The sequence below is a fragment of the Canis aureus genome, chromosome 2 (assembly GCF_053574225.1).
Source record: "Canis aureus isolate CA01 chromosome 2, VMU_Caureus_v.1.0, whole genome shotgun sequence".
NCBI lineage: Eukaryota > Metazoa > Chordata > Mammalia > Carnivora > Canidae > Canis > Canis aureus.
In genome coordinates, this window is record NC_135612.1 from 43002191 (window position 1) to 43026452 (window position 24262).

General features: G+C 45.1%; 1 protein-coding gene across 1 annotated transcript in view; it reads left to right on the plus strand.

Annotated features, from left to right (window-relative positions):
- Window positions 1-24262, plus strand: part of LOC144296849 (protein FAM169B-like) — a 100086-nt gene that overhangs the window by 29371 nt on the left and 46453 nt on the right. Inside the window, exons 3-4 of the mRNA XM_077870129.1 lie at window positions 2013-2112; window positions 6893-7003. Of these exons, the coding sequence (XP_077726255.1) occupies window positions 2013-2112; window positions 6893-7003 (211 nt within the window). The remainder of the gene's footprint in view (window positions 1-2012; window positions 2113-6892; window positions 7004-24262) is intronic.

Consider the following 24262-nt stretch of genomic DNA (forward strand, 5'->3'; position numbering starts at 1 on the left):
AGAGTCCTCTGCTTTCATTTTACACTTATTTATGAGGTTACATTACTTGAGAAAAAAACCCCAAAACTAATACGTAAATATGCTCAGTGAGTGAATGATTTTAGTGTTATTAGCAAAAACATAATAAAATAAGACAGCTCTTAAAATTAAATTGTTTTTATGTGATAGAAATGTTGAAATATCTTTATACCTATCTGCTTCCCCTCTTAGAAGAAAATAAATTTTCACGAGAATGTTTTCAATTTTTTTCCTACCATTTTGGCAGTTACTTAAGAAATGGTAGGTGTTCCCTATCACTTAGCAGTTGAAGTAGTCTCATTTGGGGTGGTATTGGACTTCCTCATAGCTTTTAGCAAATTTAACTTTTCTTTTAGAATCTTAAGAGAAATTTTTTTCGAATAAAAAAGAAAGTTGAGAAAGTGGTTTGAGAATATTTCACACCACATTGCTCTGGTTCTCTGAAAAGCCCTTAATGAACTGTTTCCAGTCTTGAAACTGTCCTGTTACATTTAAAACACAATAATACTTATTTATTTTTCTGCTAATAATAAACCAGCGTATGCTTATTGGATAATATTTGCGAACTATAGCCAGGGACAGAGAAAATGAAAAAAAAAAAAAACCTCACAATTAACTGCTGTGAACATTTTGACATGTTTCCATTTGATTTTTATTTCTGCATATGCTTTTTTAAACATTCAGGTTACTCTCAGAATATAATATAATAAACATCTTTCTGTAATAAACACCTTTCCACGTTGATACAGTGCTTTGTACATTTTTTTTTAAGATTTTATTTTTAAGTAATCTCTACATCCAACGTGGGGGCTTGAACTCACAACCCGAGATCAAGAGTCACATGCTCCGCCTGCTCAGCCAGCCAGGTGTTCCCCTACATGTTGTTTTTAATGGCCTATAACAGCCCTCTGGGGGATGCACTGTGTTTCACCTAACTACCGCCTGAGGGCCAGCCTGGAGACTCTCCCTTAAGGTGCCTTGAAGACAGGGCGCTGGGGTGGGGTGAGGGGGTGGGCGGGTGGAGCCATGCACCAAAATGTTTGCAGCTCTCAGAATTTAAGGAACAGTTCTCTGGAACCACGGAGGCTTGCTATAAACTTTTACCGGCAGCCTGCTGGCCTAGCTCAGCAGACACATTCTTTTTTCTTTTTCTTATACTCTCCTCAGTTTTCAAAACAGACTTTGTAATGGAGCATGTTGATCTTTTGCTTTGGGAGCTGGGGGCAGTTCACTGGATGGCTACAAAGAGGGTTAGGGTACCAGTGCTTGGGAGAGAGTCCCAGTGTTAGGAGCCCCACAGACTCTTTGGTGTTCCTCTTGTTTGTAAGCAAGCTGGCGCCAGCTCTCTCTCTCTCTCTCTCTCTCTCTCTCTCTCTCTCTCTCTCTATCTCTCTCACAGCAGAGGATCTCTGCCCCTGGGCTGCCCTCAGAGCCAGAGCTGAGCCTGTAGGGCCCAGAGGGGGTTCTCTGTTGAGAATGCTTGCATAGACCTGAGGCCGGGCAGCAGGCAGCCCAAGTGGCATCCGGGGTGGACACAGTCTGGTTCAGGCTGTTTCCATGGAATGGCCATGGAGGACAGTTGAGGCCAGCCTGGCAGGTGCAAACCTGAGGTGCGGCTGTGGCCATCAGCTTTTGTTGGTGAGCTCTGAAAGGGTTTGGGGTAGGGAAGTCTGATGGGGCCTGAAGCATATGGGAGGGAGAGGCTGGAAGAGTAGCTGAGTAGGTGTTTAATCAGTCCTTGATTAGATGGACAGGTAAATGAGGGATGGGGAGGGCTTGCTGGGTGGGAGACAGAAGACGGGTTTTTGTCACTTCGCACTTGTGTTTAGCTCAGAGTGGGTAAGGTTTCCAGTTTTACATTGCCTCCATCCTGTCAAATTAACCTCTGTGGAACACTGTTCTTTCAGTGAATACTGTGCTAATTAATTGGTAAGTAATTTCCTGTGCCCTTACTTTGATGTTGGAACAAAATGGCGATTTTATTATTTTTTCAGGTTAAACTTGAAGCTACATCTGTTTGCTTTTGCACGGTGCACCGTGATGAACCTCAACATAAAATATTAGTCTTGGTTAATCCTCAGGACACAAAGACAGGTTGGTAGTTATACATGGATTTTAAAAAACAAGGATTCTGATTTTAATACTTACAACTGATGGGATGAAATATGTAGGAAATGATGGTTCTACTCTTAGAATATCAAAGCAGAAATGATTTATTTTCAGCTTTTAGACATCTGATGATGCAATTATTTTTGTTTACTGACACCCATGTTGATTTTTGTGTCAAGACACTAGACACTCCCTCACCCACCATGACTGTATTCTAAGCCGCTTTTGAGGGTAGCACTTGCTGTTCTTGTTAATGACACGTACTGGTTGCATGGACAGGGTGGAGTCCTTTTGTTGGAGTATCCCACTGCCCTATGAAGCATGAAGCCTCTGATGGTCAAGTAATTTGCTCCAGGGCCACACAGCTAGTGCGTGGCAGGGGATTTTTGTAAGGTGATGATTGGGTGGGGTTTTGTTTCTGGTTGGAAAGTTTATGTAATCTGTAACTCATTTATTCTTCCTCTGCATTATGAAGAGACCATTTGTGAGTGATTTCAGCTCCTTGGAGTGAGTGCTGAATTGCATATGAGGCAGAGATCTGGGGTTGTTGGCTGTGGCAGCAGTTGAGATGGGGAGGGGAGGAGGGTTCCAGCCCATCATTTCACCTGGCGCCCAGGGCATCAGGGAGCTGTAAGCAAAGCACTGTGGAAGTGTTTGAGTCCAAGGTGGGGAGTCCCAATTTAAGTTGAATTCTATTTTAGAAATTTTCTCCTTGATTATATTTTTTCTGTGTTTTTTTTCCTGTGTTTTATAGATTTCCTTCTATGACTATATATTCCTTTCCGTGTAAGAAATGAAAAAAACCAAACCAACCCTTCATCAGTCAACCCTCCTTAGATGATGTGGTACCTGGTGAAAGTTTGGGGTAGAGTTCTTTAGCTACAATTTGCAAAGGGGGCTTCCTTCAGTTCTCCAGCCGCCCTGGAGATAGATCTTTGCCCGTCACTGTGCATGTCTGTCCTGGGTTTGTACTTGGAGGATGTTCTGCTTGATTGGTGTCACAAAGCCCAAGGTGACATCCTTGAGTAGAGAAAGTTATTCAGCACAAAGACTGTCGCTTTTGCTTCTTTTCTTGTTAATCTGGAAACACGAATGTGCTTAGCTAGCTGTCTAGGAGTTTTTGGCATGTTGGTAAAGCCTCTTCATTGCTCCAAGGCTGAGGGTGGCTGAGCTCTGTGTGAGACCTTTTAGGTCCAGGTTCAGGACTACTCCCAAATCTGTCCAACAGAGCCTTGGTTTCCTGAGCAAAGGGGGCTGTGAAAACCCCAGGCCTGTGCCTTTGCCTTGAATTTGGCACTCTACCACCAGGTTGGTGAAAATGACAAGATGTGCCCACAGGCACTCCTCAGTGAACAGATTGTTAGAAAAACTCAAAATATCATTTGCCAATTTTAAGAAAATGTCCAAATATCAGCAAGCGCTTACCCCCACTGCCTTTTTTCGGCTTTTAACAACATCCTGGTTGTGGGTCTTTAGCTATAATTTGCATAATGTAAACATATGACTGAGTCATAAATCTGTTTCCTATTTATACTGTACTTAATTTTTTGGTTGTTTTCAAGAATGTATTGTAATAAATATTCATATGCTCCAAGCAATCTCGCTCCGGACCTTTCTTTATATATAAGAGTGCTTTAAATAAAGTTTTTGAATGTCTTCCTCCTGGCCGGGGTCTATTGTGCTTGCTGAAGTTTTGCACGAATTCCAAAAAAGCATGCAGGTGTAATCCATACCTTATGATCTTTAATCTAGTAGTTAGAAGCAGACACGATGGCATAAATGCACCTCCTGTGGCTTGAAACATATGGGCTCTGTGGCTGATGGTATCCCTAGGTCCTCGTCACAGCTTTGACCCGTTTGTCACTTCATCTGCATGCTCATTTGTGACCCCTGAGTGTACTGTCCCCAGTTCCTTTGAAATTCTGCTTGAAGAGTTGTTTTATATATTTTTTTAATTTTTAAAAAATATTTTATTTATTTATTCATGAGAGACACAGAGAGAGAGAGAGAGGGGCAGAAACATAGGCAGAGGGAGAAGCAGGCTCCAAGCAGGGAGCCTGATGTGGGACTTGATCCCAGGACCCCAGGATCACATCCTGGGCTGAAGGCAGGCGCTAAACCGCTGAGCCACCCAGGCGGCCCGTCCGGGAAGGCCCTGTGTGTGTGTGTGTGTGTGTGTGTGTGTGTGTGTGTGTACCTGTGGTTAGATGGCATCTAAAGGGATCTGTAGCTGTTTGACAAGCCCCAGGTATGAATTAATTATTGAGAAGCTGCTGAAATCCATCATGGCCATTTCCGATAACCCTGTGAGCAAAAGAAAAACATCCTAAAACAAAAAATAAAAAAACAAAAACAAACAAACAAAAAACATCCAAGAATTCTGAATTCCTGGGTGGAGGGGGCGCAAGCAGTTAACATTCATGACAGGCTGCTCTTAGGATGTAAGTAATGAAGTTCTCCAGCTTCCCCCTTGAATAAGCAAGGAATGCTTTCTCCAGCAAGGTGGTTTGAGAAGCACATGCCTTTGTCTTTGTCCCTGTGGGGCTCAATCTTGGTGGTTTTCCTGATCAGAGGCTAGTTTGTCACCAAGGCTGCTGACATTTGCCCCCCTCCCCGCCCTGTTCTTTAGTTACCTCTGTACTTCTCAAGGGTCTTCTCTTTCATTTCTTCCCCCTTGTTTTGTTATCCCTCCTATTTTAAAATTATTAACTGATGGCAAGTGTTTACAGAGATGAAAACAAAAAGACTCCTTATCAAAAAAAGCTGTGGTCTTTTTCTTACTTCCTGCATTAAATCAGAACTGCGTTCCAGATTTCCATCAGTTGATGGCCTTTGGCCTTTCTCATTTCCTGTGACTTGCAGAATAGAATAGGATGAACCTGGACTATAGCATCAGAGACAACTAATTTGGCATCCTGGCTCTGCCAGCTGCCTGGGGAGGGACTCAGAGAAATGATTTGGTCTGAGCCAGTTTTGGCCTTTGCAAAATGGGACATCCCACCTCCTAGGGTGGTTGAGAGAAGGAAGTGATTTGTGATAGAACCTCTGATGCTGTGGATCATCCCGGGCAGAAAGTAGGCACAAGGGCAGCCCAGGTGGCTCAGTGGTTTAGCACCGCCTTCGGCCCAGGGCCTGATCCCGGAGACCTGGGATCGAGTCCCACATCAGGCTCCCTGCATGGAGACTGCTTCTCCCTCTGCCTGTGTCTCTGCCTCTCTCTCTGTATCTCTCATGAATAAATAAATAAAATCTTAAAAAAAAAAAAAAAAAAAAGAAAGTAGGCACAACACTAGCAGATTCTTCTATTATGGCATACCTTTGCTTGTTTTCCCTCTGTCTTTGGGTGTTGTGTTACAGAAGCATGGGATTTTAGCGTAGGAGGCCTTCTTGTCACCTGCAGACCAAACATTGGCTGCTGAATTACCTCCCTGATGAATTCTGCTTGCACATCTCATGGGTAGGAAGGCGGTACCACACTAGGTCAGTTTAGTCTATTGTTTGAACAACCTGAATGTAAGAGAGCTGTTCCTTCTACTGATCCCAAACTGCCTCATTGGATAAATGTTATACAGTTCATCCGAAAGCAACCAATGATCATGGTTGAACCAGGGAGGATGTGTCTCTACACTACTTGGAGAAGAAAAAAAAAGACACACATGGCAATTCTCATCCTCAGAAAGCACAGTGAGCCTCAGCATTGAAGTGGGCTGCTGGAAAGCAGACATGACCTGGGACTGCATTAATGGAAGGATAATCCCCCAGTGCAATTACAGCTCTGTTCTCTTTGGTGCTGCTCAGGCCACATAGGAAGCAAACCGGCACTTATCCATGGAGAATAACCGGTTGATGAGAAGGCTTGAAACCATTTAAAGAAGGCTTGAGGAAGCCAGGGCTATTTAGCTTTGGAGGAGGGAGGCAGGGGTCCAGAAACTCACGATCAAAGGGCTGTTAAGATCATTAGATGCAGTATTTTCCAAGATGATTTTAGGTGGTGCGATTGAATTCCAGAAGGAGAAAAAGGATGGCTAATCTTTTGAATTTTATTTCAATCCTAAATATATCAAGGAAAAAGTTTTCATTTCCACTAACGTGCCTTTGATGCTTATCTAACACTTGTTCATCTTAAAAACAAAGGAAAATAAGAAAACAGTCCTCCCCGCTGAGAGCCCATAGCTAGAATTGAAAGATTTGTCTAAGATTTATTTTTATAATAGCAAATGATGCCTCTTTTGTGGTAGGGCTAATAAGATTGGTGTATGAATCTGTCAGAATCAGGAAGGTGGCATCTGGGGGACATGAGCTTCTAGTCTGGGGCCTCTGCATCCTGGGAAACCTGTTCTACTCTGGGACAGCTCTGACTATTAGAACATTTTTCAGGAGTCCAAACTGATATATCCATATGTCTCCTCCCTGGCCTAGTTGCCCCTACTGGGGCCATCCAGACTTGTAGGTATGACTCCTCCACAGGATATATCTTCCCAGGCTTGGGCCAGTTGCCATGTCTGTCACACATTTCTCATTCTTCAACTGTTCCTCCTGTGACGTGGGCTCCAGAGCTTATTCCATCCTGGATTCTTCTTTTATTCAGATCTGGCTTCTCCTGGAAAATGGTGTCCAGGACTGATGTCATGAATGCTATGGTGGAAAGAACCTGGCTTTTGGAGTCAATTAGACCTGACTTCAAATCCTCTGTCCCTGGTGAATGGGGTGGCTTGGGTCAAATTATTTAGCATCTCTGAGCTTCAGTTTCCTGACTTTTACTCAGTGGTGTGGCCCGTGGCCCAGCAGCAAGACATCACCAAGAAGCTTGTTAGAAATGCAGAAGTTTGGGCCCCACTCAGGCCTGCTGAGTCAGAATCTGTAACAAGATCCCCAGGTAACTGGCACATTACTGTCAAAGAAATGCTTGCTCAAGAACAATGAGACTCGAGTGGTGGCTGAGAGATTTTCTCCCTCCTCTCGGATGTTCTACTTCCAGAAACTTAGCCTCAGTGTGCCATGGCATTTCAGTAGAACCAACCCAAGGTTTGATTCACCTCCAGCTAATAGTTAGCTCACTACTATACATATCTGGCTTCTGGGCTTTTTAAACATGAGCTCATTTTTTTTTTAAGATTTTATTTATTTATTCATAAGAGACACACAGAGAGAAGCAGAGACATAGGCAGAGGGAGAAGCAGGCTCCTCACAGGGAGCCCGATGTGGGACTTGATCCCAGGACTCCAGGATCATGACCCAAGCCAAAGGCAGATATTCAACCATTGAGCCACCCAAGTGTCTCCACAAGCTCATTATTAAGACGTTACCCTATCTTCCAAAATTTGTGGAGTTGATGTTTTGAACCTACAGGAAAGACTACTTTTATTCCCATTATATATATATATAAACATTTATTGAGTCATAGTTGACATATCATACAAGTACCCATTTAAAGCATACAGTTTGATAGTTGTTAGTATCTTCACAGAGTTGGGCATTTATCACCACGTGTAATTTTCACTATCTCTCAAGGAAACCAACCTTCTCCCCTTATGTATCACTTCCTTCTGCCCACCTCTCCTCTTCAGCCTTAGGCAGTCTATTCTGTTTCTTTCTTTTTAAAAATTTATTCATGAGAGACACAGAGAGGCAGAGACATAGGCAGAGGGAAACATGGGCTCCCTGTGGAGATCCCGATGCAGGACTCGATCCCAGGATCCTGGGATCACGACTTGAGCCAAAGGCAGACACTCCACCACTGAGCCACTCAGGTGCCTCAGTCTATTCTGTTTCTATGAGTTTGCCTATGCTGGACATTTCCTATGATGGAATCATGCAGTGGTTTTTTCTCATTTCTTTCACTGAGCATGATGTTTTCAAGGATCGACCATGTTGTAGATGTTGCAACACTTGATTTATTTTTATGGCTCAATACTATTCCACTTTATGGATAAACTACACTTTGTCTCTCCGTTTACCAGTGATGGACATTTGGGTCATTTCTACCTTTTAGCTATTATGAATAACGCTGCTGTGGAAATTCATGTACAAGGTTTTGGGTGGATAGATATGCATATATCTTTTCTAGTCAGTGTTTTTTTCCCCTTCAAATGGATAACCAGAAGTGCAGTTGCTGGACCATATAGTAGTTTTATTTTAAATTTTTTGAGGACCTTCCATACTGTTTCCTTTTTATTTTTAAAGATTGTACTTATTTATTCATGAGAGAGAGAGAGAGAGGGAGAAAGAGAGAGAGAGATAGAGAGAGAGAGAGAGGCAGAGACATAGGCAGAGGGAGAAGCAGGCTACATGCAGGGAGCTTGACGTGGGACTCGATCTCCGGACTCCGGGGTCACACCCTGAGCCGAAGGCCGATGTACAACTGCTAAGCCACCCAGGTGTCCCCATACTGTTTTCCATTGTGGATGCACCAATATACATTTCCACCAAGAGTGCACAAAGGTTCCCTTTCCTCCACATCCTCCCCAATAGTTGTTGTCTCTTGTATTTTTGATACTAGATATTTTTAACAGAGATGAGGTGATGTTCTACTTTTTGGTTTGCATTTCTGTGTTGGTTAGTGATATTGAACAGTTTGTCATGTACCTGTTGGCCGTGTGTATATCTTCTTTGGAAAAAAAATGTCTCTTCCTATTAAATGTGTTCTGAGACTCAGTTTCCAATATGTGGAGGGGGTGCTTTCCCATACAACACCAAGTAATTCTCCATAGACCAGCTGAGTGTTACACCATTCAACTCAGTTCTGACACCATGTACCCAGAGGTAGCATCGGATCCCACAGGGTAAGGGTTTAGATACAAGATACACCACATCCCCTGCAGATGGTAGTTGCAAGCCCAGATTTTTACTTTAATTTTGACCAGTTGGCTACAGATTGGAGGTTCCCACGAACTTCTCTTTGAACTTCAGATGCCAATTGCACATCCAGGTGGTTACCTGTGCTTCAGACTGCCTGGCTATAAAATCAGAGTTTCCTATTTCTTCAGTTTGATTTGTTTGCTAGAGTGGCTCACAGAGCTCAGAGAAACATTTCACTTGCTAGATTTAAAATCAGCATGGTTTATATTAAAAGGATCAAACTCAGAAGAAGCAGATGGAAGAATTGTATAGGGCCAGGTATGTGGAAAGGGCGAGGAGCTTTTATGCCTGCTCCAGGCACACCAGTCTCCTCGCACCTCCTCTTGTTCACTAGTCTGGAAACTCTCTGAGCCATTCTCCTTCTTGATATGGACATGATAGATTAAATCATTGGCCACTGGCAATTGATTCTACCTCGAGCCCTCTCTTCCTCTCAAAGGTTGAGGTGATGAGATTGAAAGTGGACATGACTATTTACATCGCTGGTTCTCCTGACCACCAGCCTCTATCTTTAGAAGCTCCAATAGTCGCCTCGGTAACATAACAAGAAACAGCTTTGTCACTTAAGAAATTGCAATGGTTTTAGGAGCTCTGCCAGAAATGGGGGATGAAGATCAACTATATATATATTCCTTATCATAAGTCACAGTATCACACAGATCCTCTGCCCATTTTGTGATAGGATTGTTTGTTTTGCTGTGGAGTTATAGGAGTTCTTTATATATTTTGAATAGTAACCCTTTATCAAATATATGATTTGCAGATGTTTTCTATTTAGTAGGTTGCCTTTTCATTTTGTTGATGGTTTTCTTTGCTGTGTAGAGGCTTTGCTTTTCAATTTGATGAAATCCCACTTGTTTATTTTGCTTTTGTTGCCTTTGCTTTTGGTGTCACATCTCAAAAAAAAAAAAAAAAAATCATTGCCGAGACCAATGTCAAGGAGTCATTGTGGTTTTTAAAAAATTTTATTTATTTATTTTATGTTTATTTTTATTTTTTAGACTCACTGTAGTTTTGATTTGCAGTTCCCTGATGACTAATGATGTTGAACATCTTTTCAAGTGTTTACTGGACATTTTTATGTCTTCTTTGGACAACTGTATCTATTCAGACTCTGCCTGATTTTTACATTGGATTATTTGCGTTCTTGTTTTTGAATTGTAAGAATTCTTTATATATTCTAGATACAAGATCCTTACTAGATATATGATTTGCAAAAATTTTCTTCTATTTTGTGGGTTGTCTTTTTACTTTCTTGATGCTGTCCTTTGATGCCCAAAAGTTTTAACATTTTTATTATGCTCAATTTATCTGTGTTTGGTTGCTTGTGCTTTTGGTGTCATATCTAAGAAAACTTTGCTTGTTGGAAGAGGAAGTCCTTGTATCCAGTCAGACTCTTCTTCAGAAGGTATTTTACTTTCTGAAGTGGTGCATTCTTTCTTTTCTTATTTTAAGCTTCTTTCTTTCTTTCTTTCTTTCTTTCTTTCTTTCTTTCTTTCTTTCTTTCTTTCTTTCTTTCTCTCTCTCTCTCTCTCTCTCTCTCTCTCTCTCTCTCTCTCTCCCCCCGCCCCCCATGTGGGGCTTGAACTCACGAACCCAAGATCAAGAGTCTCATGTTTCACTGACTGAGCCAGCCAGGTGCCCCTAAAGGTGTGCATTCTTTAGTTTTTAATCCAAGTAATTAAAAAAATACTGTTTTTTTTTTTTTTTTTAAGTAGGCTCCACACCCAGTGTGGAGCCCACTGTGGGCCTTGAACTTACAACCCTGAGATCAAGACAAGATCTGAGGTCAAAAGTAGGCTGCTTACCTGACTGAGCCACCCAGGTGCCCCTGGAAATGCTGGTTTTTAAAATTCATGCAGTTATCATACCACTGAACATACACTCATCCCATTATTTAGCATACATTTCTGGTTCATCCACAAGGGTATTTAAAGAGGTTTTATGAAATGCATGCCCGAGATTAAGAATGGAGGGAAATCTGGCTAGTGAAATTAACATTACATATGTTTAATTATTTTCTAACACTAGCCTGGAACACTTGTCAGAAAAGGGAGTGAGGCCAGTGTATCTTCTTTGGTCTTGGTGAATCCATGCTGATTTTAAATCCCATCTTTGTTTTCTGGGGTCCTTATGGACCATCTTTTATAATTCACCCTAGACTGTCATGAAGAGGGGATGTTCAGGGAACCAGGGATAGGTTCCAAGATCTCCATCTTCCCCTCACACACTAGGATAGCACTGGTTCATTTTTGGGTTTTTTTTTGGTCCACTTCTGACCTCCCATGCTCTCCGAGATGAAGGGTTATAGCTTCAGAATCACATTCACAGGACTTTCTGGCCCCTGGGACATAAATTCACTGTGTTTAGAGACTTGAGCTTCTCCAAAAGTAGCTCATGAACCCCTCTTGCCATTCCACTATTTCCAGTGGCCAACCTTGCTCCTAATTTGGTGACATTCCACTTTAACAGTGAAGATGGTCCTCTGTGACTTAGAGCATCTGGCTAAGGTGTGTTCCTCCCTCCACGTTCTCCCCTCCGAGTTGAGCCAGTCTCCTCTGGCTGCTCATTCTATTTTCTTGAATGTTTTCCCAGCCAGCCCAGACTTACTCAGTGCTCCAGCCTTTCCCATGTGATCTTAAAGGATTGTGCTGGGCCTGGGGGCCTGGCCTTTGTTATGAGGGGGCTCCCATCTCTCCACTCATTCTTTTTATTTATTTTTAAAGATTTTATTTATTTATTCATGAGAGACACAAAGAGAGAGAGAGAGGCAGAGACATAGGCAGAGGGAGAAGCAGGCTTACCTCAGGGAGGCTGATGTGGGACTTGGGACCACTGATTTGGGATCACGACCTGGGCTGAAAGCACATGCTCAACCACGGAACTACCCAAGTGCCCCCCACCCCCACACTTATTCTTTTAACATCTGATCCTTTCTATTGGAAGGTCTCTCTGCAAGCTCCTGAGCCACATATGACATATGTAGTTTTCCTAGGTGATCTCTACCTATTCTCCATGTTAGGAAACTTGCCAGGTTTTTTTTTTTTTTTCAGCACTTTTTCTGACAATGATCTGTTCAATTTTTTTTTTCATATAAAACCTAGTGGTCAGATGATCAGTGTGGATGGTAAAGAATGTCCAGAGGCTGATTAAAAGCAGCAATTTATAATTGCATCAAATGAAGAAGAACCGATGCCAGAGTGCTACAGAAGTTTCCAGAATAAGGGGTCTTTTGGGTCTTGCTGGGTGTGGGGAGGGACCAACCCTGGTTCTTGGTAGGGAAATGGCAGTCTGGTCAAAATAGGGGGCAGGGGTTTTCCACTGTCTATTTCCTGGGATCTCTGGCTCTCTCTCCAGCATTTGCGCTCATTGGTAGTCATGCAGTGGCCATACAGGCTGCTCCTCTGCCCTGCAGGGCTAGGGGCTCTGTACCTGATGGAGTGCCTGCAGAGGCACAGGGGACCTGGAAGATGGTCCCCATCACCCACTCCCTGCAGTTCCACATCTTGGAGAGTCTGGCCATGACTCACACCAGTCCCTTCTTTTAATACATATATACATACATACATACATAAGAGAAAGCAGACTGGGGAGAGGGCAGATGGAGAGGGAGAAGCAGACTCCCTGCTGAACCAAGAGTCTGATGCAGGGCTTGATCCTAGGAGCCAGGATCGTGACCTGAGCCGAAGGCAGATGCTTAACTGACTGAACACCCAGGCTCCCCTCACACCAGTCCCCTTCTTTGAATATTTTGATGTGTCTTTCTCAGAACCTTCTCATGATGCCCCTGGCCCTTGGCTGCAAGGAGGCCATGCTGAGGGCAGTTAGAAAGATGCCTAGTGATGCTCTGCAGGGTGAGTAGGTTCTGGGGCTGGAGACATGGGTCCTGTTCAGATCTTCAGCCCTTTGCAGAATGCCTTCTGCATGCCCAGAGGGAGGATGAATAGAAAGACAAGCTAACAAACCCTCAGGAGGTGGTTAGGGCCGAGGGCTTGTCTGGTGGGGAGGGTACTGGTTGGACAAACAGTGGGAGTGACACAGGATTGGGGGTGGATAGCAGGTGCGGGGAGGAAGGGCTGGGGAAGGCTTGGGTTTCAGCTGGGCTTGGTGGTGGTACCAACAGTGCTGGGTGACTTGGAAGGAAAAATTTGGGGTGAGGGTAAGCTGAGCTCTGAAGGGTCTGTGGGACCTCAAATCAGACAGAGGGGCTTGGGTGGGGCCCTGGGGCCTGGGCACATCTTCAGGGAGGGGCACATCACTTTGTAGTTGGTCACCTGTGGCTGTTGGTCTCTCCAGTCATTTCCTGTGGCTGGTCTTCTTCGAGGGATGGTCAGCTCTTTGAGGTGAGGGCTCTTCCCAGACCCTGTTGGGTGAATTCTTGTCAGCTTCCCATGCAGGGCAGACAGATTGTGCAGGGGAGGCGGCAAGGCTGATAGGAAAGCAAGATACTTCCAGAGAAGGCAGCCGGAGGAGAGATTGTTTGCAGTCTTCACCACATGTTGACTTCTCTGATTAGAACATCTATCCCCCTAGCTCGCTTCCAGGACGTTTTGTGACCAAGCATAACACTCATCCTTCAAATTGCTGCTAATTTATTTACAGTTTTTGGTGATTGCATGTCATGTGCACCCTGAGAAAAACAAGCAGGGGATCAAAAAATGATGATTTTTTCCTGGAAAAGCATGCCCATTCTAGGCCTGCAGCGGTAGCAAGAGCCAAGGCAAACACTCGGATGAAATTGGAACCGCCGCGGAGCCCGCCTTCCCAGTGGCTGTCATGGGCCGGGTGGGATTGCGACACGCCAGGCCCGAGTCCAGTCCAAGCCGACGCTGGGCTGCGTTCAGGGCAGGTGGGTGGGGTGGTCGGGCGTGGGGGGTGTGCCCCTGAGCTGCCCAGGGGGCTTCAGGATTGGGGAACCCTACCTGGGATGCTCCTCACCCTGAGCGCTCTGTCCAGCTTTCTGGGGAGGGGTCAAGGTCAGAAGGCCAGAAGGGAATGTGGTGGCGGAAGGATGCCATGAATTTCTGACCCCCAGAAAGGGACACCGCTAGGGCAGCTCCAAGTCCTAAGTGTGCCTTAAAGGGAAAGGCCTGACCTTCTGGTGTTGGGGTGGGGAGATGAATGGGGCTTAAACACAGCTCTACTGAGCAGGATGAGCCTGTCAGTCTGACCCAATGAAATGGTTTCTGTATACCCAGTAAAAAGCAGGCTAGGCTACTAAGGCAGGGGTGGAGGAGAGGCTTGTAGGCCTGGTAAACTCTGAATTTCATCATGAGAAGGAGTAGTTGCAGGTTTTTTTTTTTTAATTTAATTTTTAATTTTTAATTTTTGTTTTTTAAAATATTTTATTTATTTGTTCATGAGAGACACAGAGAGAGAGGCAGAGACACAGGCAGAGGGAGAAGCAGGCTCCATGCAGGGAGCCCGACGTGAGACTCAATTCCAGAACCCCAGGATCACATCCTGGGCCGAAGGCAGACGCTCAACCGCTGAACCACCCAGGCATCCCTTTTTTTTAATTTTAAAGATTTTATTCATTTATTCATAGGGGACACAGAGAGAGAGGCAGAGACACAGGCGGAGGGAGAAGCAGGCTCCCCACAGGGAACCTGACGCGGGACTCAATCCCAGGACCCCGGGATCACGCCCTGAGCCAAAGACAGATGCTCAACCACTGAGCCACCCAGGCGTCCTACTTTCTTTTTTAAAAAGATTTTATTTATTTAATTGCAGTTTTTCTGGCTTTGAAACGTGGTGTCCCCACAAGCTCATGAAACCATGTGTCCAGGGACCACCTGGTTAGCAGGCACCCTATTATTGCAGCTTCTTCTGATCATGTGGACATTGGGTCTTGGTGTTTGAGCCTGTGCTTTTCTGGGTATTGCAGAGGTAAACGTTGGCCCAGGTTGGGTTCCTCCTCCCATCTTCCACATGGGTGGAGTCCCACTGAAGTGGTTTTAACAGTTTGGGGGAGAAGAGTTCTGGCCAGGAATGCACCTGCTCTTCCCGGCAGTGAAGATGACTCCCCTGACCCCATCCCTGGCTCAGTGGGACCCAAGTTCACTTAAGCTAGAGGATCTCCGTGCTAGAAATGGAGGGCTCTGTTTCCCTTGAGCAGTGACGGGTGCAGATTGAAGAGCTATTCACAGTGACAGCGTCACGTTTGGGGAACACATGTTGGCTATTATTTGGGATTTTCTTCTTTATTCCCTGTTAATTTATGGCACTTACTGTGAGTTGGACTTAAGCATAGGGGAAAACAGCATCTCGCAAACAAAGACATGTCATTCTTACCAAGGGACGAATGGTATTTGCAAAACAGGGAAGGTCCAAGGAAAATATTTCTAGTGCCAAAGATGGAGCCATTGTCTGGGGGTGGGGGTGCATCTGTGAGGCATCCGAGGGTTTTACCAGTGCCCTTTGGGCTGTCTGCACCTCTCTCTGCTTCCCGGAGTCCTGAAAAACTCTCCGTGCTTGCCCTGGTCCAGCCTGGGGCTTTAAGATTCCCTTTCTAGATGGACTAGCTTTGATGAGGGTTTCTTTCTGCCCCACCACCCCGCAGTCCAGGATCTAGGCACCCCATCTTGTCCCTCTTCCTTAAGTTAAGATCTAGATGCATGAAAACAAAAGTGCTTAAGGCAAGAAAGGCCTGAGAACCACAGGGAGGCTGTTGCAAATCTGCTGCAAACCAGATGTTTCTCTCTCCATGGCAGAGAGGCGCCCAAGTTCATGGGGCATCTGGGGAAGTGTTTTCCTTTAAGGAAGACATCTGTATGGGAATGGTAGCCCGAGTAATGCGATGTGACAGTTGCTATGTCAACTTGCGGATTTTTTCCCCTCCCCTTAAATTATTGACCGGCTTGGTCAATGTTGCATAAAAGTCATGCAATGCCTTGGAATGTGTTTATGTGCTGTCCTCTGCCAGAACTTTTCAGCGTTCTTTTTTTCCCCCTATGTGTATTTTGCTTTTGGGAAGATGGCCTGTCACTTTGGTTTAACTATGCCCTTTTTTGGCGGAACTGCTTATTTCTTAGATTTGTAACGGGGCAATTGATGGCAGCTTAGACTCCAGGGGAGCCATCAAGGTGGGGCAGGGGGTGGGCAGTGGTGGGGGGGGCCTTAAAGCCCTTTCCGTTGTGATCAAAGAAGTGTAGACCAGGGACCAGGACATGAACAACTTGCGGTCAGTGTGAGGAGGTAAGACGAGTGTGTGTAAACCCTTCTGCCACGGTTCCCAGGATGCTATGGGGGCAGGGACCTGCTCTGCGTCTCTGCTCAGCTGTGGGCTGCGTCTCCAGCTGCCTGCTGGCTGCCCTGACCTCGCTGTCTCTAACAGGCATTTCAAAACTGAGACTTTCACGTCTCCATCGCTTTGTCTTCACTACTGCCTGGTGAAAGCACCTGTGTCTTTCACTCAGGCTTGAGAGCTGGCTGTCACCCAAGCCTCCCCTGCATCTTCTGCCTTAGACCAGTCGGAGTCCCAGGAGTGTTTAATCTCCCCTGGGCATCTCCCTCCACACCCCTCCACACCAGCAGGACACTGCTGCTGTCAGCTCTGCTCACTTCTCGCCTGGATCACCGCAGCCTCCCGTTGTCCTCCCTGCCTCCAGCCTCACCTGAAACCACTCACTACACTCAGTGAGATCCTTCTCACTGGGCAAGGACAGGAACTGTAGTGCCCCAAGGCTGAAGGTGTAGCCTTTCCAGCATGCTTCTCCTTTTTAACTTCAAAAGGGCTAATTCCTCCTACCTGGGCATAACCCAGCTGTTCTCTTTCTAAAACACCACTGTGATCAAGTCTCTCATTGGTCAGACTCTTCCAGAGACTTCTTATGAAGCTCATAACTCAAGCCTGGTCCTCACAGCCCACAGCTGTAAAGCCTAGTCTGGCTCAGGCCTTTTACTAGCTCTCTGCCCCAGCCTTCCAGAAAGACTGCAGTGGTCTGAATGTTTGTGTCCCCCCTGCTGTAAATTCATCTGTTGAAATCTAAACCCCAATGTGATAACATTAAGAAGTGGGATTTTGGGGAGATGCTCCATCTCCCCAAAATGAATGAATGGGAATCAGTGCCCTTACCAAAGAGACCCCAGAAGGCTCCCTTGCCCCTTCTGCGACATGAGGACACACCAAGAGAGGTGAACAGTCTGTAACCTGGAAGCGGGCTCTCACCACGACCTGCTCCTGCAACACCCTGATCTCAGACTTCCAGAACTGTGAGAAATATGTTTCTGCTGTTCAAAAGCCTATGCAGGTCTATGATTTTTTCTCATAGCAGCCCAAATGGATGACTATATAGCCCCCAAGTGGGTGCATGATTGCTGCTCATGTCTTGGAGGTGCTGGTCATGGTGTGTGTGGTCATGGCCTGGTCACCTGTGTTGGCCCTGCTGGTGCCAAGTACGGTGCCTGGCACTTGTCAGTGCTGAATGAATGGCAGACCCTTTCCCATCCCGAAGTGCCAAATGAAATCCTAAAGTATCCACTATGGTAAGGTTTTTCGGTGCTGGTCTCTCCATTCTTTTTTTTTTTTTTTTTTTTAAGATCTTATTTATTTGTTCCTGAGAAACACAGAGAGGCAGAGACAAGGCAGGGGGAGAAGCAGGCTCCTGCAGGGAGCCCGATAAGGGACTCGATCTCAAGACCCCAGGATCACGACCTGAGCCAAAGACCAGGTGCCTCTGGTCTCTCTATTCTTGTCACAATGTCTTGGCTTGTCTATTCCTCACCTTTCATTTCTCTCTTTCTGACTCCATCTCCTTTCACGCCTCCTCTCCTCTCCCTGGCCCTGTCCTCTTGGCTCTCTGTCCATTCCTTCACCTGGAGGGGGCATGGAGCCTCTGGAACCAGTAGGACCCAATTCACATCCAGTCCTAGTGCTGCTGTTTATAGGCACAGGACGGTGAGCAGATTTCTCAGCTCCTCTGAGCCTCACTTGGAACACAAGAGTCAGCTGTGGCAAGCATGAACTTAGATGCTGCCCTTGGTGTTGTGCCAGATGAGAGGTGAGTGCTTGCACCTGTGGTTGTGGTAAGTGTTATTGTTTTCAAGCTGCAACTGGATCATGTCCCTTGTTTCTCCAAAGCATGGTGGCTGGCGGTGGTCTACAGAGTGCATCTGGTCCTAGAGTCCTCCCTGACTGGCCTCCTCCCTGCTCCCTACACATTCAGCCATGGGGCGCTACAGTTCCTGTCCTTGCCTAGCATGCTGTGTGCTCTCACATCTCTGAGGCTCTGTCACTTACCCCACCTGGAGTCCCCTTTCCTGCCTCAGGTACCTTCTATGGAAGACTCACCCGGCCCCTCAGGGGGAATGCCTGCTTCTTCCTCTCTGCTGTCCCGCAGCAAACAGCCTTGACCTGATTTTACTTTATTCTGCTTCGTGTCCCAGGCAATGTCTCTTCCTTTTGAGTTGTCAATGTTTAAGCCAGAGTCTAAATTTGATTCCTTGAGTGGATTTATTATGTGCTTTGCAGGTAACAGCGACTCAACACGTGGGTTCAGTGAATGGCATGTGCTTCAGAATTGTGACCTTTGTGGGAGTCCATGTACCACTTGGGCGTGCCCTGCTGGTTGTGCTGGAGCAGACGAGGAGGGATGGCATGCACAACCACAGGTGCCAGTGTTGTCCTCCAGGATGTTGCTAATCCATCACAGTGCTCCTTCCTCCTTGCTGAATGGGAATGTGGCCTCAAAATCCTTCTCGGGGAAGCTCCCCTTGGTCATAGCCCATCCTCCCAAGGTGACAGGTGATAAGCAGCTCTCCCTGACCTGTGCTATGGAAAAATCATGTCAGCTTCTTTTTTTTTTTTTTTAAGATTTTTTATTTATTCATTCATGATAGACACAGAGAGGGAGAGAGAGAGAGAGGCAGAGACACAGGCAGAGGGAGAAGCAGGCTCCATACAGGGAGCCCGACATGGGACTCAATCCCGGGTCTCCAGGATCACACCCCAGGCTGAAGGTGGCACCAAACTGCTGAGCCACCAGGGCTGCCCTCATGTCAGCTTCTTAACAATGATTGTTTTGTATCTTCATTATAAAAAGCATATTTAAATAAAAAAATAATTTATTTCCTTTAATAAATCTGAGTAGACAAGATGAAAGGTTTAAAAATTTTGTTGGGGGCACCTGTTCAGTGGTTGAACATCTGCCTTTGGCTCAAGTCGTGATCCTGGGGTCCTGGAATCAAGTCCTGCATCAGGCTCCCTGCAGGGAACCTGCTTCTCCCTCTGCCTGTGTCTCTGCCCCTCTCTCTGTGTCTCTCATGAATAAATAAATACAATTAAAAGCAAATTTTGTTGGGAGGTACGGGGTTGGTTAAAGTGTGTGTCTTGATCAAGCATGGTGCGTGCCACAGCCTTGGAAGGAAAAAGTGAGGGACATAGTGGTCAGCTTAACACTCTGATAGAAAAAGGAGCAGTCATGAGAAGATGTGGTGGGTAGAAACTTATCTCCACTTGAGGGAGCAGACAGGATAGCAGTGGTCAAGCTGGGGAAAGAAAGACAGACATTTCCGTGCAAACCAGAGCAGAAAGTTTGGGAGTTCCCAGGAAGAAACGGGAGTGTTATGAAGCAATTTCCATTGTCTCACTGACAAAAGCCAACAAGTAACAAAGGGCTTTTCATACTTCTTCGAAATCCCAGAGCACCAATTGGAGAAGTGGAGGAAGTTTCTGCAAACTGACACTGACAAGCTTCAAACATCTTAGGAAAGGCAGTTTGGTGAGGTGAACTCTTTGACCTAACCTGCATAGTGACAGGTGATAGGATGTTGTGGTCTCCACTTGACAGTGGGGGACTTAAGTCTGGGGGGTGGGGTTTAAGGTCACATAACTAGTAATTCGAGAAGCCAGAATTTGAACCCCATCTGGTTCTGAAGTCTGTCTTTTTCCTACACAGGTGCATAGGGCTGTATCTAAATATTTCATGTCCTCTTGCTTTCTGCTAGCAGTAAAGTCTGTTAGAGATTGGTAAATGAATGAAGCTTAGAGTTCGTTGAGATGGTGTTTGTGAAGGGTGAGTGGTCTGTGTCTAGCTTCATTTTTATGTGTGTGGATGTCCAGTTGTTCCAGCAACATATGTTGGAAAGACTTTGTTTCATTGTATTGCCTTTGCTCCTTTATCAAAGATCAGTTGACTATATTTATGGGCTTTCCGTTCTGTTCCATTGATCTTTTTGTCTCTTCTTTCGCTAAACCACACTGTCTTCATTACTGTAGCTTTATAGTAAGTCTTGACATTGAATAGTGTCTTTCCTTCAAATTTGTTCTCCTTCAGTCTCGTGTTGGCTATTGTGGGTCTTTTGCCTCTCTATATAAACTGTAGAATCAGTGTGTTTATATGCACAAAATAACTTGTTGGTATTTTGATTGGGATTGCACTGAATCAATAGATCAAATTGGGAAGAACTGACATGATGACAATATTGAGTCTTATCCGTGAGCATACAATATCTCATTATTTAGTCCTTTGATTTTGTTTTTCAGTGTTTTGTAATTTTCCTCATAGATCTTGTAGATATTTTGTTAGATTTATGCCTAATATTTCATTATTTGGGGTGCTGATGTAAATGGTTTTGTGTTTTTAATTTCAAATTCCACTTACTCATTGCTGGTATATGGGAAAGCAGTTGGTTTTTGTATATTAGCTTTGTGTTCTGAAAACTTGCTGTAATCAATGTTTGCAGCCCTATCTTTCCATTGTTTGGTCTCATTCTAGCTATTCTTGCTGTTTGAGATGCCCTGAGTGTGGCCTTGGACTTGTAGGGTTCTGTGCTTCTGCTTACAGGTTACCTTGCCTGTAGCGCCCTTGCCTATTGTCTCTGCCTGTTGAAACCTTACCCATTGATCTAGAACCCAAGCTGTCTGAAATCCTAGGGGATGTTTTCCCAACACCCCTCCACAGAATTGCCTCTTTCCTCTGGGTCCTGGTGACACGTTGGCTCCTATCTTGAGTCCAGTACCTTTAATGCACTGGCCTGTACTGGAGCAGCTTGTTTACTGCTCATTCTCTTCCTCTGCAGGCTGTGAACTCCCAATGGCAAGGATGGGGACTTATTCCTCAGCCACTGAGGGCCCAGGATAGACAGCACTATTCATGTGTTTAGGAACTCGGCCATGGGTAGTTGAATACAGTTGATCATGCTGAGCTTCCATGAAGCCAGGCCACTGGGAGTCAGCCGTAGGGACCTCCCTGTCTTGTTTGGGAAACCTTGGAGTGTCACAGAACAGAATTCATTACTGGCATTTCTTTGTGGTCTACATCGCCTGTCACTCAGTGGGGCAGGGAAATTAAATTCATGCAGCAAGGCTGGCCTTTAACTCACAAGGCCCTGTTGATTGTTGTCACCACTGGACAGCTTTCTGCGAGTATCCAGTCTCTGCTCAGGCCCTAGATGGGAGACAGCCTAGAGGAGACTGATGATGTTTTCTTTTAAAACCACAGATGTGTGGCTTCCGCTTTCTGACCCTTGGCACTTGCTGGCTTCAGGGTCTTAAGTGATGCCCTGAGGCTGGCTCTTCAGTGCCTGTCAGACCCCAGGATCTGTCCTTTGTCCTTGCTGAGCTGGATACAGTCTCTCTCCCGGGGCTCTGCCACCATTCTGTCCTGCTGTTTCCTCTTGACGAGGTATTATGCTTCTCTGATCAAAAGCTGCTAGTTTCCAGAAGGCTGATTCTGTTTTTTTTAGGAGTTGGTTTGGAGGACAATTTATTTTAGGCCTGTTAAATTTGATTGGACTTCACCTTCATTTTATGTATCCTTAGCAGCTTAAGATGTGTTTTGAAAAAAACAGTTCAATCTATTTTGTGACAACTGGTGTGACTAATTAATGCTCCTCAGTACACCGTGAAGCTTGCAAGGCACCAGACAAATGCCAAATCATAACACGTGTCCTGTTTGAAACTGTCTTAGCAAATTGAACATCTGTATTACAGTAATATACTGTATTAGTAAATGAAACATCTTTTATTGATTCACCTTGTTAAGCAGGAAAATAATCCTTATGGCTTTATAAACCTCCTGTAAGTTCTAGTAGGTGCCATTTTGAACATGAATTTAATTGAATAAATGAAGGCAGGTGTCAAGCATTTAATTGGCCCTTCTCTCTCAGCCAGCTCAATCAATTTTGGAACTATTGTTGATGATGTAATTCACCGATGATAGGAAAATGACATAGTGAATTAGATGCTATTGGTCTTTAGGGAGGAGGGGTTGGTTGGGCAGAGTTAATGCTTAATAACTGACTAATATCGTAACCTGGGCTTTCCAGAGTTTTCTTTCTTTCTTTTCTTTTCTTTCAAGATTTTATTTATTTATTCATGAGAGACACAGATAGAGAGAGGCAGATACACAGGAAGAAGGAGAAGCAGGCTCTATGCAGGGAGCCTGATGTGGGACTCAATCCCGGGACTCCAAGATCATGACCTGAGTCAAAGGCAGACGCTCAATCACTGAGCCACCCAGGTGCCCCTTCCCATAGTTTTCTACTAGAGTTCCTCAAAGAGCAGACAGAAATTGGGAAGAAAGTGGTAGTAAGCTTAACCTGATTGGCCCACAAAATTGGTGTCAAAATATTGAGCCTAATATTAATGTTCAAATGACTTTTGTTTTCTATTCCATGTTATTTTCCTATACATCTTCAGCTAAAAAGATTTGACTGGGAAGGTGCCTCTTTTTATTGTATGGTTTCTGGACCCGTCAGGCTCAGACGCCTGGCTGGAGAAGCTGGTATAAAAATGGCAATTTTATAAAAGATACCAGAGGAGAAACTGTAGTACATCCAGACAATGGAATATTATTCAGTGCTAAAAAGATTTTTGAGATCTCTAGCCATGAAAAGATAAGGGGGAAACTTAAAGGCATATTACCAAGTGAAAGGGGCCAATCTGGAAAGGGCTACATACTGTATGATTCCAATTAAGTGACTACTGGAAAAGGCAAAAGTAGAGAGAGACACACACAAAAGTATAGAAACAGTAAAAAAAAAAAAAAAAATCAGTAGTTGCCAAGGGTGGAATGGGGATGGGAGGAAGGTGTTAATAGATGGAGACCAGAGAATTTTTAGGGCAGTGAGAATACTCTGTATGATACCATAATAATAGATGCATGTCATTACACATTTGTGCAAACCCGTACAATGTATAACAAGAGTGAACCCTAGTGTAAATTATGGGCTCTGGTGACTATGATGTATCATTGTAGGTTTGTCACTTGTTCAAACATTCCCACTTGATGCAGATGTTGACAGTGGGGGACACTATACATATGTGTGGGCAATGGGAGGTCTCTGTACCTTCCTCTCAATTTTGCTGCGAACCTAAACTTGCTGTAAAAAATGATCTTAATTTAAAAAAACAAAACAAAACAGAAAACAACCAAAGTAACTTTGGTTAATCAAGGAAAGGAGGGTTGTCCAGCTGAGAGGCAAGAGACAGAGGCCATGATTAGATTTGTCTTTGGAGTGGCCACTCAGTAGGGATGGATCAGGAGGGGAGACTGAGGCAGGGGACCAGGTGAGCACTGTCACAGTCTTCTGTGGATGGTGGCCTGGACCCTGCTGGCATGTGGAGCTGGGGACCAGGGGATGGAGTCCATTATGAGGCAGCAGGTGGAATTAATTGATTTGGTGGCAGTGGTAGGGAGGAGGGAGAACTGACATTTGTCAGCTGTCACCAAGCACGTTTGACACACTGGGCCCTGTGGTGGGTGTTTCACACCCAGTCCTCATCAGAACTTGTCAGCCATCTCAGGTGGTAGGTTTGGACAACTCTGATGAGGAGTTGTAGAGGTCATCTCTATAATAGGACAGAATCCATAGGCCTTGGGGACTATCTAGAGTGGGGTAGGGCAAGAGTTGGGGGAGAAGAGATGTCTCTTCTTTCTCCTGCAGAATCAGCCCTGGAGCTTCCTTATTCAAAGGCATTCCTACCACCCCTGCATGATTTGCCCCATTTCCTAACAACTGACTCATTTCTGGCTTCTGCTAGAGAGCACTGCACTTGGGAGTCCAGTGGCTCTAGCTGGCTGCCTTCAAGCTACTTTACCTCTCAGAGTGTTGGTGTCCTCCTCAGAAAAACGCAGGTGACAGTTTCACTGTGAGAAGGGAAAAAAAAATCACGGAAAAGAAGTCAGTGCCAGGCCCAGGGCTGAGGGCGATAAGAAGATTCTGTGCTCGAGGGGCGAGCTGGGTGGTTCAGTCAGTTTAACATCTGCCTTCAGCTCATTTTATGATCTCAGGGTCCTGGGATGGAGTCCCGTATCAGGCTCCCAGATCAGCG